At 38.1% G+C, this 20,735-nt stretch overlaps 1 protein-coding gene and 1 long non-coding RNA gene across 2 annotated transcripts in view; one reads left to right on the top strand and one right to left on the bottom strand.

Moving 5' to 3' along the window:
* The first annotated feature begins 2,150 nt into the window (after nucleotides 1-2,150).
* Nucleotides 2,151-20,735, top strand: part of LOC129434471 (PDZ domain-containing RING finger protein 4) — a 20,914-nt gene continuing 2,329 nt past the window's right edge. Inside the window, exons 1-7 of the mRNA XM_073869044.1 lie at nucleotides 2,151-2,570; nucleotides 13,774-14,027; nucleotides 15,244-15,343; nucleotides 17,103-17,201; nucleotides 17,823-17,885; nucleotides 18,637-18,738; nucleotides 20,231-20,359. Of these exons, the coding sequence (XP_073725145.1) occupies nucleotides 2,502-2,570; nucleotides 13,774-14,027; nucleotides 15,244-15,343; nucleotides 17,103-17,201; nucleotides 17,823-17,885; nucleotides 18,637-18,738; nucleotides 20,231-20,359 (816 nt within the window). The 5' untranslated portion in view covers nucleotides 2,151-2,501. The remainder of the gene's footprint in view (nucleotides 2,571-13,773; nucleotides 14,028-15,243; nucleotides 15,344-17,102; nucleotides 17,202-17,822; nucleotides 17,886-18,636; nucleotides 18,739-20,230; nucleotides 20,360-20,735) is intronic.
* LOC141364391 (uncharacterized) overlaps nucleotides 14,017-20,735 on the bottom strand; it is a 26,050-nt gene continuing 19,331 nt past the window's right edge. The window contains exons 3-7 of the long non-coding RNA XR_012370138.1: nucleotides 19,082-19,149; nucleotides 18,236-18,342; nucleotides 15,551-15,599; nucleotides 15,176-15,260; nucleotides 14,017-14,168 (exon numbers count right to left, since the gene is read on the bottom strand). This is a non-coding gene — a long non-coding RNA (uncharacterized lncRNA). The remainder of the gene's footprint in view (nucleotides 14,169-15,175; nucleotides 15,261-15,550; nucleotides 15,600-18,235; nucleotides 18,343-19,081; nucleotides 19,150-20,735) is intronic.

Genomic DNA, 20,735 nt, shown 5'->3' with positions numbered 1-20,735 from the left:
GGTTCAATAGGGGGTTCTGTTGTAGGTTCCACAGGGGGTTCTGTTGTAGGAGTTCGGTTGCAGGTTCTAATAAGGATTTTGATGAAGGTTCAGTAGGGGGTTCTGTTGCAGGTTCTACTAAGGATTTTGTTGAAGGTTAAATAGGGATTCTGTTGCGGGTTCCAAAGGTGGTTCTGTTGCAAGTTCTACTGGGGGTTCTGTTTCAGGTTCTAATAGGGATTCTGTTGCAGGTTCCACAGGGGGTTCTGTTGTAGGTTCCACAGGGGGTTCTGTTGCAGGAGTTCAATATATGCAGGTTCTAATATTGATTCTGTTGCAGGAGTTCAACATGGGTATCTGTTGGAGATTCTAAAGAGGGTTCTGTTGCAGGTTCAATAGGGGGTTTTGTTCTAGGTTCCACATGAGTTCTGTTGCAGGAGTTCAGTTGCAGGTTTTAATAAAGGTTTTGTTGAAGGTTCAATAGGGGGTTCTGTTGCAGGTTCAATAGGGGTTCTGTTGCAAGTTAATGGGGGTTATGTTACAGGTTCTATCAGGGTTTGAAGTTTATAGTTTAGGTGCTTGATGTTTTACCCATGTTTTTGTCTTTGTTGTCAGACTCAGTAGTCTAAAATATAATTTCAGCTCACACTACACTTAATGTTGCCCTTCAAATTCAATATCACAGAGACACACTTACACCCTTTGATCTCAGATGGACTTTAGAGTGGATGATACTTCAATGATGTATTTGACTATTTGACATGCAACTTCAAAATGCCTGTTGCAAAGATTCCTGCCTATTCCTAGGTTAACAACCTGATGAGAACAGATCAGTGTATGTGCATGCATAGACAGAATTTGTAAGTTATTCAATCATATGTAAGGTAAGGTGTTTAACTAACTAGTCCCATACTAGCACATGTCATGTATATTAAAGTTTGTTGTCTGTATGCGTCTGTAATGGTGTTGTTTGATACCCTGTGCTTTGCCTCCAGGGCAGCTGAGTAAAATTAAAGCCCAGTAAATCTGATTATTTTCTCCCAATGGGCATTGAGTAATCGTCAGCTGATGAGAGTTCATTTACTCATAGGACTGTGTTTGTGTGCGTGTAAACTCCAGGGCCAATTACTTAATAATTACAGTTGGTTCATTCTTTCAGATGCTATCACACAACTGTAATCAGCTCAGTTTGATGTATGATTCTTATGGCTGCTTGTAAAAAAATGAATTGCACCTGCTGTGATGATGCATAATTTGGACATTTTTCTTGCGTTACTCCTGCCTCCCAGTTTAGATGCACAGCATATTAATGACCATATGGATATCAGACAATTTTTAACATTTTAGATAATAAAGCTCAGTGCTTGATGTCACATGCAGTTTGGCTTGATTGCTCCATTGTAGAACATTATATATTTATAATATCAGCCATCATACTGGCTACTATTCAAAACATCAATCACATCAATTTAATCTTTCTATATTGGTGAGTCTCTAATAATTAATGATACATTTCACATGTGACTTTAGTTTTCATTTAACCATGTGTCTAAAGAAATGGTGTCTCTAACATGTCCTGGAGGTCATTTGCATACACAACGACAACATGACCAGTACACATGGGACATTGCATTATTTGTGCAGCATAAGATACATACAGTAGTACACACATAACAGTGACACTGTCACAATACAGACCAGTACACAGACAGAACAACACCAGCAACAATACAAACATATGTATATATATGTGTTGTGTGTGTATGTGCTTTGCTGTCTCTGTATTTGTGTACAAGCATGAGTGACCTACTTTGCTTTCTACATTTTTGGGTGAAATCCTTCAGATTGGTTCCACTGTAAGCTACATTTCCCCAACTAGCAATACCAGTTTAAGACTTAAAACCAGTTTGAATCCCTATCACAACACACACACACACACACACACACACACACACACACACACACACACACACACACACACACACACACAGAGTGAGCACACAATAATCTTGTCCTTTACTGTATTATTAAGGCTACAGTAGTAATGTTATTGAGTGAGTGTGTGTGTGTGTGTGTGTGTGTGTGTGTGTGTGTGTGTGTGTGTGTGTGTTGTGAGAGGGTTTATAATGTTCATCACAGCTCAGAGGGAATCAGTGTTGCTCACACAAAAGACCTTTATTGTCTCAATAGTGACAGATTGTTAATGATGCACTGTTCACTGGCTCCTCCCACTGAGTTAGCCACACCCCATCATGCATACGCATATAGCTCCTCATCATTATTCATAGGCTGAGCGGGAGAAGGGGGTGTGTCTGTGAGTCAGAGAGTGAGAGAGAGGACACACACACACACACACACACATTCGAGTGTGCTGCTGCTACTGCGCCTGACGTGTGTATGCATGCGGACGACACACGCATGAGAGCCGGTGTGTGTATGTGTGCGTGTGGTGTGTTTCTGGAGGGAGACCCCCGACTCACCACGGGGAGAGTGAGAGGTCTGTCGTATCCCTGACGACGAGGATGGGCTGCAATCTGTGTAGTTTACAGAAGAGAGAGGAGCATTACAAACTACTGTATGAGATCTCACAGGTGAGACCAAGATGAGACATTCAGACTCTGTGTGTGTGATCGGACAGCTTCATGTTGTTGTGTATTGTTTACTGTAAAGCAGAATGACAGTGGATGTGGTATCGTCATGGCAATACCTTGTTTTTATGTGCATGTACTGTGGGAATACTGAAGTGTCCTGGACACTGTGCTATACTGATACCTTCAGGTTTTTATGATGGTGATACATTGTTCTTATGATGTGGTGGTATTGTTGTAATACCTTGATGTTCTTCGGTCATGATGTTAGATAGTAATACCTTTACATGTGGTACTTTGATGTTTGGGCTTGTGTCATTGTACTACTTTTCCATGGTATTCTCCCACAGTACTTTGATAAGATGAATGGATTTTACATACTGAAAATAACCCAAACGATTTTTAAGTTCAGAGTAACAGCATGAAAAAAAATGATTGAGAGACATGTGTGAGATTCTCGTGAGATCTCGTGGACAGTTGTAATTAAATTGATTATAATGAAGCAGCATATATACACACATTTATTTAAGTTATTTGAGTCAGTGTGTGTGAGCAGATGTAAGCGTAACGTCTGTGATAAATCCAGAAAGATGTCCAGCGTTTAGATTTCACTGCTGTTGATTTATTCTCTGTTGAGTGTTTCATTAACTCTTATAATGCTACTTCACTCTTTTATCACCTGAAGGGTTTTAATAGACCCCTGTGCTGTATCACACACACATATACACACTGAGTGTTTTCACGGCTCTGTGATTGCGGTCTCATTAAAAATGGTATAAAATGATTCTAGCTGGTAATAAAATGTGATCTGTACTGCTGTGTGTATGATGTTCATTCATTACTGTTGTAACTCACTATAATTAAACTGATGTCTGATGGCCGATGATTGAATGTCTGAAGGTTCAGTCTCAGTGTTCAGTGAGTTTGGGTTGAACAACATGATGGGGAACTGAATTAAGCCACAACAAGCATTGAAAAGATCCGATGATTTACAAACGTTCTGGCCAAAACTAACCAGTAGACATCACATGTGTTGTAGTTTTGTAGGGGTTTGTTCATGTGTCTGTGTTGTGTTGTAGACTCTGTCGTCGTTTTGGATTTGGATCTTCTCACTTTATTAGATCTGTGTGCTCTTTCTCAGTGATTTTAAATACAACATCTGATTCAAGTTAAAGATTCGGAGCAGTTGTGGCTAATGGCTTGTAAGCCGAAGGTCGCTGGTTGGAGTCTGCAGTGATAGCAGCTAAATGCAGAGGTGACTTTTCGAGTATGAGCTACCATATTTGACAATCACTTTGACTTGAACATTGACAGACACGAGTCACTTCAGAGATTACAGGTACATTAAGAGTGAGTGATGAATCTGGATCACTGAAAGTTGGCGTATCTTGCAGGGTAAACTAAACGCATATATTTCAGACTTTACAAAAAGGGATTTTTTCACTGCATTCTGGCATAATCTTTTCGCTAATGATTCATTATATAGTTCTGTTGTAATAGGACATATTTGACTTCTTAAAATGCAGCCTATGTAGACTGCTCACTATACTGTAGGTCAGAATTTTCAAACTGTGGGTCGGGACCTATTGTGGGTAGCGCAAAGTCGCTTGACTGTAGCAGTAAATGACACAAAAAACGATTTAGTCCAACTAATGATAATTATTTAGATATGATATACCATAGGGTATTACAAAGTATATAAAGAATTATAAATTGACAAGGAAAAAAATCTCGGCATACATTATACCTATTTAAATGGGTTGCATAATGAAAAGCCCTGTCCACTGCTGTAGGTGTTGAAAATGACATTTATTGTTCTTCATGTCTCATGACATCTTTAAAGTCTGTTGTGTCTGTATGCTGGTTGATGGTCTGTAAGTAACACAATGTCATGTTACATTGAGGTTAAACTGATTGTTGGGTTAAAGATTGAACTGATTTTCATTATGAATGCTGGTGAAGTATGGAAGAGCAGACGCTTTTAACAGTGTTGTTGGGATTGAACCATAACATGGCATTGCAACCAGTCTGTTGTCAGCATTCAATTTGTGTGCTGTGACCGTAGACACTCACATGTTAATAAACTGTACAATACTCATTCATATGTGTATTTTCTTAACAATGTTTCAACTTTCTCAAGCATTTCTAGCTTAACTTCAACGAAATGCTATGACAGAGACACCTGAGTTACATTTTACCTCTGGGTTTGTTAGTGTGATGTTTCATCGTAAGATGATGAACAATGACATCAGTGAGTTTATGAAGAGCTCAGCTGGACAGGTGTGTGCACATGTGTGTCTGACAAATGAGTTTCATCAATGCCTTTCTGTGTGTGTGTGTGTGTGTGTGTGTTGGCCCCGGGGCCCTGCTGACCTCCTCTATACTGGACTGTACTCTACAAATGTTTCAATCCATCTGGTTGTCGGACTCTGTGAGGCTGACTGATGGTCCTCAAACCTCACAGCTGAGATCAGGAACAGAAGCTGAGAGAAATGAGCCTGTTGATGGATCTCACATCCACAGTCTACAGATTACCTGATAAAGAGAGAGAGAGAGAGAGAGAGAGAGAGAAAGAGTGAGTGAGTGTGTGTGTTATTTTCATTTACTTCTTTACAATCATGTGTAGAGTTTGAAACAGGGCTGTCGTTGGGAAGTTCTGGACCATGACTGTTTTTTGCTATGTAACTCTATGTTTGTTTTTCAGTAGGATTCATAGGAGTTTCTAAAGTGATCGCTATTTATCTGACACCTCTTAGACTCAATAGAGTGGGTTTGACAAATAACAATGTTTGCTGGTAATGTCAAAAGGATAGAGGCACTTTTATTCATTGTATCTGGGATTGTTCAATTATTCAGCCTTTATGGCACCAAACTTTAAATCGTTTGAGCAAATAGCTTCGGAACAACAATACCGTTATTACCAAGTTCACTAGTTCGCCTGCGCATTCAGGTCTTAATGATTAATGGTAAACGAACTTGGCTTGCTGGACACGGAGGCCTGAAGGCTGCTTTATATACGCCCATGATGATGATGATGATGATTGACAGGCCTGAATGTTTAGGCTCCTCCCGTTTAGAACTTCATATTGTGTCTATTGGGTGACAGGGAACAGATGCCAAATATTACAAAGGAAGAGTTCACAGGGATTATTGTTGGGTCTCAGTGACGCTTAAGTCATTTTGAAAAACTGGAAAACTCCCAAAACCCCAGAGTTAAAAGAATGGGTCAACATAATGACTAAGATGGCTTTATACGAATGTTTGCTTTACAAACCACATAATAAGAAGAAAGCAGGGGTTCACGTGGGTATTCCAGTCTGGGAATACTTTTGGTCTTTTGTCATGCTGTCTTTCCATGTGAGACAATAATTTTGGTCATTTCATTATTGTTATTAGGGGTCAAGCCCAGAATGGGCGAAGACCACTATTGTATCCGTTTTGTTATTGTTCTTCCGGCTTCTTCTTCTGCCATTGCGTCTTTGGCAGCCCATAGCAGCGTACATAGGAAAGTTATGAAATTTGGCACGCTTATAAAGGACTGTCCAAAAAGTCTCCACAGCAAATTTGGAGTCTCTATATCAAACCTGCTAGCGCCACCAACAGTCCAAAGTTGCACTTATGTTTTTGCTTATACCTTCTGATCCATAAGGCCTAGAAACAAAATTGTTTCCTCTGATTCATTGGCTCATGACGATTCGAATGGATCCTACAACGTCATTTTCTGTCATGAACGTTTTTCCGCCATTTTGAATTATTCGTAAAACCTTCTTTTGTGAACTCTTCCTAGAGCTTTTGCCCAATTGTCAAGAAAATCGATATGTAGCATCTATAGACCCTCAATGCAAAAAGTTATGGAATTCATGTTGATTCGTCAATCTGTTTCCGTATACTCTGTCAACAAAATTTACGTGGAACGCTAAAAAACAGATTTGAGGCTGTATCTTCGCCAAACTTAAGCCTATTGACACGAGACTTGGTACTTGTGATGGCAGTCAGGACCTGAGGGTGCATGCACAGTTTCGTCACAACGCCACCTAGTGGTCAGACAAATGTTTACATGCCTATAACTTTGGCTGCTGTCGACATATTTTAGTGGGACTTGTTACCTTGTAGTCCTGAACTGTTGCCGAGTCCAACGATACTAAACATGCCAGGTTTTGCCTTACGCTTAGCCCTGCGCAGCAAAATAGCGCTTAAAAAACATGTGCGAATATCTCCGTGGGTGTTATTCTAATCGACTCATAAACACCATAGGAAGAACAATGCATTGTTTTGAACAAAAAACTCTATTGGCACTATATTAAAATTTTCATCAGAAATGACCGAAATTTGCGAAAAACGAAAAATTACCGTTAAATGTTGTGTTTTTTACACACAATTGGTTATAACTTTGCACCGAAAAGAGATTTTTTCACCAGATTTATGACCACAGTCTGAGGCTACACAAAAAAATTTGTATGCTTGCACCACTAGTTCTATAATTAAACAAAACCTTTGAAATCAAGCAACACTATGGTCATACAACTGTTTCTTCACTAAACTAAAGTGTATTGTCATAAAACTAACTAGATGCAACACAGTTATAATCTGAGGGTGCATGCACAATTTTGTCATTGCGCCTCCTAATGGTTTTGAAATTTTGAAAATATTTTTTGCCTAAAACTACTGCTACTGTACAACTAAAACCTTGAGTCATCATGGATTAAGCCTTCAATGGTTTGAAGTATAATCATTGGAGCATTCCAATTCACTCCCTAGCAACCAATGAGAATACCTTATCAACCATTTTTGCAAGAGGTATATTTCTGCATAAGAACATTGTAGAGACATGGGGGTGGGCTCTTTTGACTCATGACACCACTGTAACATTTTGTGAGCTGAGTATTGCCACTGCAGGCACCACTCACGTTTTCTTCAGTGTTCTAGTTGTCAATGCTCTTCAAGAAGAGAGGGAGAGATTTCACTGAATGAGAACACAGCTTTTTTGCTGATAACTGTTATAATATTTTGTCTGAAATCAAGAGATTTTTCTAGGTTCTTTAAACTGCTCATCTGAACTCAACTTTACTTTCTCCTGTGCCCTTTTTGGCTTGACCCTGGCAATTGCTGCTTGCAGCTATATTTATTATTATTATTATTAAAATTATTTTTTATTTCTTAGTATTTTGTCTTGCTCTGTTTATTACAGCTACTGTAAATATTTTGGCCTAATATGCAGTACCTGTATAACGTTGTTGTCATGTATCAGATAAAAACAATAAAAACTTAAATTACAAAAAAATGATCACTATATTTCATGAGTATTGAATGAAAGGCAGGGAAAAGTAGATATGCGACATCTCATCGTGGCAGCCAGCTCAGCATTTTTCTGATGAGAAAACTGACTCTGATTGATGCTGTTATGATGACGATGAAAGAGTATTTCAAAACAAATAAATAAACAAAAAGAATCATCTGTTTCAGCTCGACACGTCTTGACATTGATGCTAAATGTAATTTAATTTCTCAAATGACTTTACTGTACCTACACACTTTGCATATTTATTATTATATATTTTGGCTTAATTTTCTATTCATCTGTTGTTCTTTTAGTTTTTTGTTTGTTTGAAGACATTATACATTAATGTTTTCATCTGTGGGAATAAAGGCTGTAGATTGCATCGCTGTCTGGCGCTCTTAGTTTGATTCATTCAGTAATTTTATATTAAGATTTCAAGAATATCCCTGATGTCATATCAGCTTCTTTCAGTTCTCTTTCTCTCAGTACGAGCGAGCGAGCGTGTTTTTGTAAGGTGTGTTGCTTTGATAAAAGACGAGAGCGTCTCTTTCTCTCATTCAGCTGGACAGCATTGTTCTGTGTGTATGTGAATCTCTTCGGGATGTCTCCAGACAGGCGTCTCTCCTCCATATCTCTTCCATTTGTTAATAAGCAGATGGTCTGTGCTTTTCTCTGCGATATCACCGCTTCAATATCCGCTCTGACATTTCCACAAATGGTCATGGTATCAGAATAGAGGCTCATTTGATCTGTTATCACCTGTTAATGCCTCTCTCTCTCTCTCTCTCTCTCTCTCTCTTGGGCTGTGCGAGCACTGCTTTAAGAGGGAAGGGAGGGCAAAGAAACACAAAAGCTCTGGACTGACCGCGGTAAGAGGCATCTTCCACTAGTCACAGTCCGGGTCATGACACGCACTCTCTGTGGTCACCCTGATAAGACCGAGGGTGACAGAGAGCATGATGGGATAGATCAGACTCAGACTCTGTGAGGTCTGAAGGCATCTGGATGAATAAAAAAACAGACCAGCATCTCAAATCTATTTCAGTATTTATAATGTAAACGACAAAACAAACGCATGATCTAAATGTGCCTTGAAATCCAATTACAGTCAGATCATTTAAACGTGTTTTCATCTAAATTATGAGATTTGTTTCTCTTAAGCAGTGGCACCTTAATTAGCTGCTTCAGGTGGGTTGAGAGACACCGGCCCTCCAGGACCAGGATTGGTGACCACTGCTCTTAAGCTTCGTGCTTTGAATATGTTTCTCATGAGTTGTGGTTGTAACAATATTATACTTCTGTACAAGCACTTGTGTCTACAGCTGTGTGTCTATATTCATGTGTGTGTGTGTGTGTGTGTGTGTGTGTGTGTGTGTGTGTGTGTGTGTGTGTAAAATATAAATGGACTATAAAGTTTTCCAGAAGAACACCTGCTCTTATATGAATGTGATGCTTGTCATTGCAGTGAACACAGTGTCTTCTGGGATAGTGAGCTTTTGTTCAAATGAAATCAATTGTTTGGCTGCTGTGCTCTGATCGCGTAAGTAATTAATTTAGATTACAAAATCCATTGAGAACATCAATACTATCTGACACTGAGACCAGTAGCAATTTAGCCAATTAGATTCCAAAGTCTTTAATGAATGACCATAATGTTGTTACACTTTAACTTGTTTAATATTTTATGTTATGATACCTCAACTCTGTCTGGTCTTCAGAGTCACCTGAGGAAGGATTGAGGATTGATGATTTGGAAATAGCTTCATGCAATGCCTAAAGGGAAAATACAGCAATAATCAACAACAGAGACACATGATGGAGAGAGAGAGAGAGAGAGAGAGAGAGAGAGAGAGAGAGAGATGCTCATCTAGTGTTTTCTGGTGTTTATCACGGCTGGCAGGCAGCTGATATGTGAAATAAAGATTCCTGCGGCAGAAAGTGTAAAGGTCATTAGCAAATGTACAAAATCTCCAGACAGGTTCAGAGTATTTTTTCATGATGCTTTAGGGGATGAATGAGGAAAACCTTTTAAACATCACACCACAGACACAAAGACTCATGGGAAACTTCCACACATCAGATGTGAGATACCTGCAGGAGGTTGTGGGTAAAGACGTCACTCCCCCCACATACTAAACATATAAATAGAAACATGAGTTTTCCTTCTAAAGCACAATATTATTATAGATGAAGTGTATTTCCTCAAGCATGACTCTCTGTACAAACATGTGGGATATTCCAGTTTACATTTACATTTAGTTTGTGCAAATCCTGGATTTTGGGTACCATGAAAATAGCTTGTAGCAACAAGGCCTGATCACATTGGCTTGGATTTGTCAACTTAAAAGGAAACTAATCCTGTAACCCTGAGTTTGTTGAACCATTTTTATAGTTCAGGCCCCTGGTTTTATTAAGATTTGTTGAGTTTAATGGAGACAATACATCTGGGGCCTCATTTATAAAGCGTGCGTACTCACAGATTTGATCGTAAAGCATGCGTACGCAAAAATCCATGACAAAGTCCTTATTTATTAAAATGATGTGGAAAAGTGCTTAGCGCCACATCAGGGTCTGGGCAGACGTACGCACTTTTTCTTTTCTGATTGCTGCAGGTTTTTGGAAATACAAGTCAATCTTGCTGCTCGAAATTTGGTTTAGACATCGAGAAGTGCTCTTTTATATGTCTGTGACATTAATTAGGCATCGTTTAAAGGCGGAGATCTGAAACTGCCCGGCTGCGCACAAGTTCAAGTTCATTTGTGATTTATAGATTTGAAAGGGGCACGCGCGTTTTTTGAATCACACGTACGCATTTTTGATAAATGATCATAAGATCAAATGTAGGATGGTTTTTACGCAGCATTTTATAAATAAGGCCCCTGAACGGAAGTTCTGCAGGGGAATATTGGAATCACTAATACTGTTCATCAATATCATGACATCATTATTGTATCTTTCTCTCATTATATCAGAATGATACTGTATGAGAGACAGAAAGAGGATGTGAGTTGTATCCGATGTATTGATCACAATCAAATGTTATTATGTACAATATTACAATATTTAAATATGTAATACGATGATCATTTAGTAAAGTTCAATGAGCATTCATTTAATAAAGTAAGTTAAAGATTGCAGAAATCAATTTATTCAGATAACTGAAGATTTCTGAAGCGCATGGATTTGCTACAGAGCATCAGGGTGTCAGGAGATGAATTGAACCATAAAATTGTTCACATTGGTTTAATGTAGGTGTTGGGCCGGTGCTCCCGCAGAGCCGAGTGGCTCCATTACAGTGAGAAATAGCCCACGGGCGCGTGACGCTGATGTTTTATGCTGTTTAGAGGTGAGGCCTCTGCGTTTAGTCGCCTCGTGTTGCCATGCGAAAGGGACGGTCAAATTTCCCTGGTGGTCCGACTGCTGTTTTAAATCCCGGCTGAACGAGAGCAGAACCGAGCGCCCGTTCCAACAACCAATCTGTCTGTCCGTGTGATTTATGAACTCATAACGTCTTTACTGTACCGGACCTCAAGTCATATTTTAGCTTGACACTTATTATTGAAATGAGACATTTAGTCTGGTGTAGGGTCGGGCCGTCAGTACCCCGCTTACAATCTCAACCCTTCAACACAATTTTTTGGATTTGATGCAGCTTCACGGCTAAGTGTGCGGCTCTTATAACTTGAATATTAGAGATTGTATTTATGTAAATGTAAATTGCTTTGTGGCACACATATGGGCTGTGTTACTGAGGCAGTCATTCAATCTATCTGAAGAGTAAATCTCTCACAATCCACTGCAGCACTCACGTTCACCTCGCACTCCGTTACGATATAAAAGATTTTAAAGACGCATTGTAAAACTGATATCTTTCACTTATGCACATATGTTACGCTATATGTCCTATATTATTACACGGCTCATTGGTATGCTTGATTCTGATTGGCCAGTTGCGACATTTGCAGGTTTGTTATAATATATATATATATATATATATATATATATATATATATATATATATATATATATATATATATATATATATAACTAGTGTTGGGGAAAGTTACTTTTAAAAGTAATGCATAAGTTACTTTTTAGTTACTTTTGCATTACTTATTCTTGGCTGAGGCTTGATCTCTTTCAGGCCTTGCATGTGTTTTTATGACCAAAAGTTTTGCATTCAGAAATTGCATATTTCATCACAAAAATGTCGAGCTCTGGTCTGCCATCTCAGTTTCTAACTTAAACTGTTCCCACACAGGCGTGTACGCATAGAGTGCATAATGTGACTACGTTTAGTTTAATTCATTACATCATTGTTTTTTAAGTAACTTGCATTACTTTTAACTTAAATATTAATGTGTACATTTAAAGTAATGCGTTACTTTACTCGTTACTTTAGAAAAGTAATATTATTATGTAATGCACATTACTTGTAATGCATTACCCCCAACACTGTATATGACATTATATTTACAAATGATTTTGACTTGAATGATTTGAACATCTTATCTTAAAACTGAAAGTAACATATTTTCCTCACGAAAGGTCTACATTCATTAAAAATAAGCAAATGTAATATTTCAAATCAATATTTAATGCTCCTTACCTTACTTATGAGGTAAATAGCTGTGTAAAAAGTAGGATAATGTACAGACAGCCAGTTGTTGTGTTGTTATCACAAACTAAGACCCTTCAAAGACCGTCCACTTTGTGCTTATTTCTTTATACCTGCTTATACATTATAGCTTACTTAACAGATGTGTATCTGCTTTAATAATCATTTACTAAGATAAAGTGTAAAGGATAAATCCTCTGTTAAACGTGTGTGGTCATCATCCAGTATTCATATCCCGCTGTCCTTCAGAGGTCGTGTCCTTCACCATCTGTGTATATTAGCACTTATATTCAACAGCCGTATGAAACATCATTAGCATTAGTTTAAATGAAGCTGGATGTTAAAAGGTGTCGGGCAGATGCTGACAGTGGCAGAAATCATTCATATTCACATCTTCTATTGGGATTAATTGATCCATCTGGCACTCATTTAAACGATAAAGAGGAAAGCGTCGTCTTACTCTTTCTGCTTTCTTCTTATTCAGCCATCAGACATGACACAGAGACTACATACAGTACAGTAGAGTACAGCTAATGCTCATTTTTCTAGCAGCTTGTCATAATCCACGGGTGAGCTCATTTATCTACACACAGTCCTTTGTTCTCGCGTCTCTGCTTCACCAGAACACAAGCTCAGTGAATCCAGTGTGAGATTATTAAACCGCCTCACTTCACGTTTGGTGTCGGTTGTGTTTAATGTCTTAAAAATGTTAATTTCTGGTGTGTCCGTGAGAGAAAAGTGTGTTTCACACCAGCTGTGCCTGAAGATCTGCCCTACTTTACAGTACAGGTGATGAATGCCAGACAGATTCACACAAAGGTCACGCTGAGCGCTGAGATATCCACCGAGTTTAGTTATTGTTGTCAGAGCGAAGTAGAAATAACTCAAAAACAGAAAAAAACAGATGAGCAGGTGGAGAGAGACTCACTGGGAGCTGTCGTTGTGTTTATGTGTAGATTCTGTCCTGATCGCTGACGTATGATAACTAATACACCCAATCTCACTCCATCGGTCTGGGGGCGAGATTTTGAGAAAGAAGGAATTAATTTGATTAAAGCTGTTTTATTTTTCACACATCCCACTAAATGATGCTTTTTAAAGTGCCTGGATGATATAATGCCCATCAGAGTCGTATGTGTGATTCGATCTGTAGTCAGTTGATTCTCTGAGAGTTTCATTACAGATGACTGATGGACAAACACTGACAGGAGCTTTATAATGTCCAATGAGAAGTCTTTTGATCATGCTGTTATATTTGTAAATCATTTGACTTGAGATGAATGTATTAAAGTTTTCTGCATCATTCGCAGGTGAATGGCAGAGATCTGTCGAGAGCGAGTCATGAAGAAGCGGTGGAAGCTCTCCGCAGCGCTAAAGACCCCATCGTGGTTCAGGTGCTCCGGCGTACCCCACTGTCCCGGGGTCAGGGCTCCGATCAGGACGTCCAGGTGGTCGATGTGTGCACACAAACCGAAATCACTTTTGAGCACATCATGGCTTTGGCCAAACTCCGTCCTACCACACCACCTGTGCCAGATATCTGTCCCTTCCTTCTGTCAGACAGGTAAGACACAGCGTTTTATTTCATGGTCCTCTCTCTTCTGTTGTGAAGTTCAACCAATTGAAGTTTATCGTAAAGTGTTTCTGGGTTTGTCCTCTGGAGACAGAAGTATGAGCTGATCCGAGACTCGGTCTTTGTTCTGTGCTGAAAGTGAATGAAATGTCTGTGAGTCTGTTAGGGAGGTCATTAAAGCTGCACAATGCTTCATTGATAATTCATAGACTAACATTTGTCACCTGCTTAAGAGTCCTGTTTTCTTTCTAAATTCCCTTTGGTGATGGATGTGAACGCTCTGAATTACTTTTTTTTACTCTTCACACAAAAGCATTTAAGGATTGAGTGTTATGCTGCTGTAAAGTGTGAATAAACAGATGAACACAGGTTTGTGTGTGTTCATTCAGATCGGATGGACGTCTGTCTCCTCTCTCTATTTCAGGCAGCACATGTTTCTTATTGGTTGTTTATTTGTCATCAGGTGTTTGAGTCGGTGTAGATGTTGTTTTATAGAGCAAACAAACACTGCAAGTCTCTCAGAACAGATCATAAACTGGCTTTCATTGCACTTTTGTTTTAAAGACACATTGACATATAAAATACAGCTGTGTGTGCCAAACACAATGATGAAGTAAAGCTAATTCAACAACACATACAGTGATGCATGATGCTTTACAACATTATCAGACATCTCTTTAATATCTTCATTATGTTCTCATAACTTAAACTGATGACATTTATTACAAATCTGATGGGTATTGACTGGCTGAGCAACTCTGAATGAGTTTCTTTCAAAAACATCAGTACACAATGCTGGCAAACATAGTCATGAGTCTGAAATTATGTACCTATAGTCAGATAATTTTCTGTTTTTCATGACACGTTTTTCCACCCTTTTGCGTGAACATGTCACGCACCTCTGTCCACGTGTCACTGCCACGCACCCGTCAACTGTTATCACTTCCTATTTTCTTACCATTTTCACTTCGGTTTAGGGTTAGATTTACATAAAATGACATCCTTACCCAAATCCAACTCTAATCCTAATGCCAGGAGACAATGGTTTAAAAATCATAAAATATAAAAAATAAATCATGAATAAAATGTTCCTGAGGATACAGTAAGTAACAATAATTATAGCGAGAAAAGTTCCAAACCTATTTGTTTGAGAATTTAATCTGATGTAGAGATATCTGAGATGTGATTGGTTGTCGTCTCTCTACAGTTGTCATTCTCTGCACTCTGTGGATCAGGAGAACTTTGATGAATCTCAGTATCTCTCCACCATCATAACTGATGACAGACCTGAAGATTTTGAGTATGAGGTAAATAAGAGACACTTTACTAACACCTGGTCTATAATAAAGTGCTAAATAGCATAACACAAGAAATGTGTAAAAAATGATATGTTTATCAGATATATTTCTATATAATGACATGAAGCACTGTGCGCACAGGAACATTTGATCTAAAAATGGAAACTTACCCGTGAATGTTTTGAAGATGAATGATGTTTAAATGTTGAATCTTACCGTAATAACTTGTGTTGAGCTGACCCTATCAACCACTGCTCATTACCTTCTATTAATAAAGAAAAAAAGAAATATATGAATAAACAATTATTTAGTGATGTATTAGTAATGTTTTGTTACACACATTGTCTATTTTGCAGCATCTTTGAATGTTGCTCATCCAATCAGAATTCAGGATAAGAAGGGTCTGATTATTTGACAGATGATGTCATGAGTTTGATCTTGTACTGTAACTCGGAGCACATTTGAACAGACACTGCGTTTTGGAGTGCTCTTCATTTCCGAGTCATTTGAGGACAGAGGCGGAATATTGATTTAAGTAAATTACATCCACTTTATTTGTTTCATTTGAATTTATATGAAGGTTTGCGGCGTTCTCATCACAGGAGATTTGTGCGTGTGTTGTGTTCGGCGTCTGCGCTCCCATTAACATGAAACAAATGTAATATATATGACACTGCGTAGTGCACACTTCATTTCTGAGCGCTGATCCTATTACCATGAGTGTGTGCACTTGATTTCACGCTCGGGGAATAAAATCACTGATGCTTTCAGTTTCTCAGTAAATGATAGGCAATGATGATATTTCAAGATATTTTTAAAGCAATGTGTGATGTGCATACTGTATCATGTGTAGATTTAATGTAAACGTTCAGTAAACTCTTTGTGTGAGAGTGTGTGAATATGCCACCATTAATACACTATACATTATGTGTGTGTGTGTGTGTGTGTGTGTGTGTGTACAGTACATCATCATCTTCACATCCCTCACAAACACATTACAAAGTCTGATAATATACTAAATTCATCTCTATCTCTCTCTGGTCATAGTTGTGATCTGTTATAGATTGAGGTCCAGTTGTGTGAGGTTGGATGTGGTGAGGTAGAGGAGGTTGTGTGTGTGTGTGTGTGTGTGTGTGTGTGTGTGTGTGTGTGATGTGTTCTGTGTGTAATCAGTCAGTGAACATACATGGATGAAATATGTGAACATGTATATGAAAGTCATCTCTACTCAGTGATGTGTTGTTGTTTAAGAGACATAACTGTGTTGAGCCGAGTTGTCATGAAACGTCTTGCTGAGATTTTCATCTCTACACAAAAACAGCACATGAATTTTTCATTCGTATGGTTTCTGTTTGCGCTGGACTGAATAAATTAATGCTCATTTACATAATTACAATCTTATTTACAAAATAAACATTGATTTTGGGGAAAACATTGCACAGTCAGTGCTGATAGATTATTTGGTCTTCTGCTAATAAATCTTTGATGTGTTGCTTTCTTGGGAAAATGTCACAAGGTGAAATATAATAATAGTTTCTCTTTATTGTCTTTTCTATTCATCTACTTTCTTCATTTTTGTTATATTAATATGGACATTTACATTGAGTGTACAGTAAACACTAGACTTTAACCAAATGAAGAGTTTATAAAAACAGTAATAAGTGAATGATGTAAATGTATAATAATAGCTTATATATGTACAGGTCATGTGTTTATGGTCCATTGATTTATTAAAGTCTTTACTGATGCGAGATGTTTTGTTGTGCAGGAGGTTGAATTGTGTCGAATGAACAGCGAGGAGAAACTGGGCCTTACGCTGTGTTACAGGACTTATGATGAAGATGATCTCGCTATATACGTCGGCCAGGTATGTCAGATTACAGCTCATGTGTGATTTTGAATGCAGATGTGGACTGGTTTATTGAAATCTCTCAGTAAGAGTGAGACACAGAGAGGAGATAGATGATCAGACTCAGTTATACATCAATCACTGCAGATTCTCATTACATTTACATTTCTATGGCGTTTTTAACAGTTTTACAATGCAGTACAGCAACTTTACGCTAAATCTATTGAATTGATTTGAATTGACAGATGTTGTACAGTTAATTCAGACAAATAGAAAGTGTGTTGTGATCTAATGATGATGATGGAGTAAATTCATGATCAGCTCTGATTGGATAGATATGCAGTCAGATAGAAATTGACTGGCTGTTAAACAATGAGCCCCCCCCCTACAGGAAATCACTAGAGAGGAACGATTGTGATTGGTTACAATCTTAAAACATTTTTAAAGATATAGAGACATTTCTTCCTAAACTATCAAAACTTTTAATGCTATATAAAATCATGGTAAATTATGTCATTTCATTATAATAGCTGTATTTATTTGAGCGACACAGAAATAATGATGAACGATTCGTCCATGTGTACACAAATTCTCATGATGACTTTGTACTTACTGAAATCTCTTTGCTTTTGTTCTCAGATTGAACCGAACAGCATCGCTGCACGAGACGGTCGTATCAGAGAAGGCGATCGTATTTTACAGGTAAATTTGGCTTGGATTCATTAGATGACCGGTAGCGTGGCCTGTAGTCATTGTGTTTCAGCATTCATTTTTAATGATTGTATGTTACATCTCATTGTGAACTCTGAACTGCGCCCGCAGCGAATCAAAGGTTTGAGTCAGCAGCATCCAGAAACACTGAGCTTCTTATGACACCTGAGGGGATGATACTGATCTCCATAGAGAGTCGTTACTGGACTGTGTGCGTGTGTGTGTGTGTTACAGGACCTGAAGGAAACAGGGGGTCTGGTCAGGGTCATTACACAGATGCAATGATCTTTACTATAGACTCCAGCTGTACGCTCTTATATTAGATGTACTGTATTTCACACCTGAGTATTTTTAGCTGTAGTCTGTCCGTGGGCGTCCATGAGTTGTTTTTGTTTCTGTTGACCTGGAGAAATCCAGTCGTGTTCTCCACTGAGAAATCTCACCGTTTCTGGAAAAAAACATTCAGTCAATTAAATGTGAAACATGACAGACGACCCCTGAAGCTGTTCAATGTGTGATGTGTGTCATTTCTGCTCTATTAGTGACACCAAACAAACAAAACACAAAGAGTTTTAGCTGGAGGTGATTGCATGTACAAAACTCATCGCTGTGATGCTGGAGTGGTTGCTAGGGCAGTGATGGGCGGTTGCTAGGGTCTTTAATCTCATCATCTCTTCTTCATTACTCTCCTAAATGCTTCATGCTGATGCATCGTCTCATTGGCTGACTGTTTGATTGACAGATTAACGGGCGGGATGTGGAGGACAGACAGGAGTCTGTGGCCGTTCTGTCCAGTGAAGAATGTCGAAATATTGTGCTGCTCTTGTGTAGACCTGAAGTACAGGTATGAATGCATCAACACTTTATTATTTAAGTGAATTTAAAACGTTTAATTTATGTGACCAAAAACAAACCCAAACACTTTTTCGAAAAGGTATAAATGAGATTGAAAGATTGATTTTAGTGTAAATGATGCATCATGAACACACCGAGATCTCTGACATTTACTTTGTTTTATTCTCGGATGATAAGATTCACTGTCACTGTAATTGACTTTAAACTGTAGCCTATAAAAACTAATGACATGTTAATATCACCTGCAGCTTGTAAACATGAACCTCATGATTAGCAACTTCACACGAGGTTAAATGAATTGGGTTTTATTTGAGTAATAAATGGACACTGACCTGTGAGACGACTGTGAGGTTCTGATGCTTCTGTGCTTCATTACACTTCATCTGCAGAGACCATCAAACTGTGTGTGTGTGAAACATATAAAACATGCATAATGTCTTTCAAACATCACAGTCATAAAAACACTTTCAGCAAGAAATACTCGCCTCATTTGGTGAAGAAATAAGAAACTATATTTTGCCTTTTTTGCACCATTCAGATGAAGCAAATGATGCTGCCCTGAGGTGGATCACATTACTATGAGGAATATACTCTTCCCATCATGCTTTGCAAACATTATCAAATCAGAATTTGCCTGTTTTTTAACTTTACTGTAAGACTTTCTTCAATGCTTTAACTTGAAAATGGAGAACAATTGACATTATAGCTACAAGAATCGGAATGTCACAATGCAAAATATCTCAGTGGTCTTAAAAAATAGGCTACATTTTTACAATAAATAAATACCAAAAAGATGTATATACTGTACAGCTGCGGTTAAAATTAAGAGACCACTTCAAGATAATTTTTTTAGTTTTTCTAGATTTACGATTATGTGTTAAATTATTATTTTTGTTTCATTCTGCCAGCTACCCACCACATTTCTGCCAAGTTCCTAATAAAATAATGTTTTAATTTGCATTTATCTACTTTAAATTGAAATGGGGAAAACATGGTCCAAATAGCAAAAAAGATACAGGGCCTCATTTATAAAATGCTGCATAGAAGACGTCATAAATCTTAAATCTTATGATCATTTCTCAAACCTGCGCACAGAAAACGTATAGATGTTAAATCTATAAATCTTGAAAAAATAATTTCCGAGCAGCATATTTTCAAAAACCTGTAGCAATCGAACAAGCAAAAGTGCATACATCTGCTCAGACCCTGACATGGTTTTAATTTCTTTTCCATATCAAAGACACTTTTATATACATGGACATTGCAGTGTATTTTTGCGTACACTTTACAAGATTTTTGTCGCTCATGAGGTTTGCTTTACTGGACAGAAATGGTTGTAATACATGTGAAAATGATGATTAAAAGCAAAACTGGAGTGGTCTCCTAATTTTTTCTGTGGCTGTATATGTAATAGATTTTGGGGGGAGATTCCGAGTTTTTGACAGGTCTCATGAGGTTCTCTGGATGTTGTGTTTTTCCAGGAGGAGCCGTGGCTAGATGATGAACACAATGAGTTCTTAGAGGAGCTGAAGATGGAAATGCTGGAGGAACAGAGAAGAGAAGAAGAGGAGATGGACAGAGCCACCAGAGAAGAAGAAGAAGAGGAGCAGGCAAGAAAAACACATCACATAAGAGTCAACTCCCATAACATCCTAACAATGCCACACTTGATTTAGAAAATGTTCAAAAGATTTACTGTAGGCAGATTAAATCTCTTTATATTTCATGAGATTTGCTTGTTTCTCACTGAGCTTTATTAGAACTTGGATTTATTTTGAAAAGCTCACGGCCCTTGTGAGAAATGAATGTATTAAAATAGATGGATTTTCCAATTCCCAATATTCTGAATCATACTTTCAAATTGATTTCTCATATTTTCCTGTTCCTGACAAAAGCAGAGAAATGTTCATTGTTCTAATCGATCTCCCAAATGACTGCAAGTAGATATGAAAACATTCAGTAATGAAGTCTCTGATGTTTTATGTG

This window comes from Misgurnus anguillicaudatus, chromosome 6 (genome assembly GCF_027580225.2).
Source record: "Misgurnus anguillicaudatus chromosome 6, ASM2758022v2, whole genome shotgun sequence".
Lineage (NCBI taxonomy): Eukaryota > Metazoa > Chordata > Actinopteri > Cypriniformes > Cobitidae > Misgurnus > Misgurnus anguillicaudatus.
This window is presented reverse-complemented; position numbering and strand designations above follow the sequence as displayed.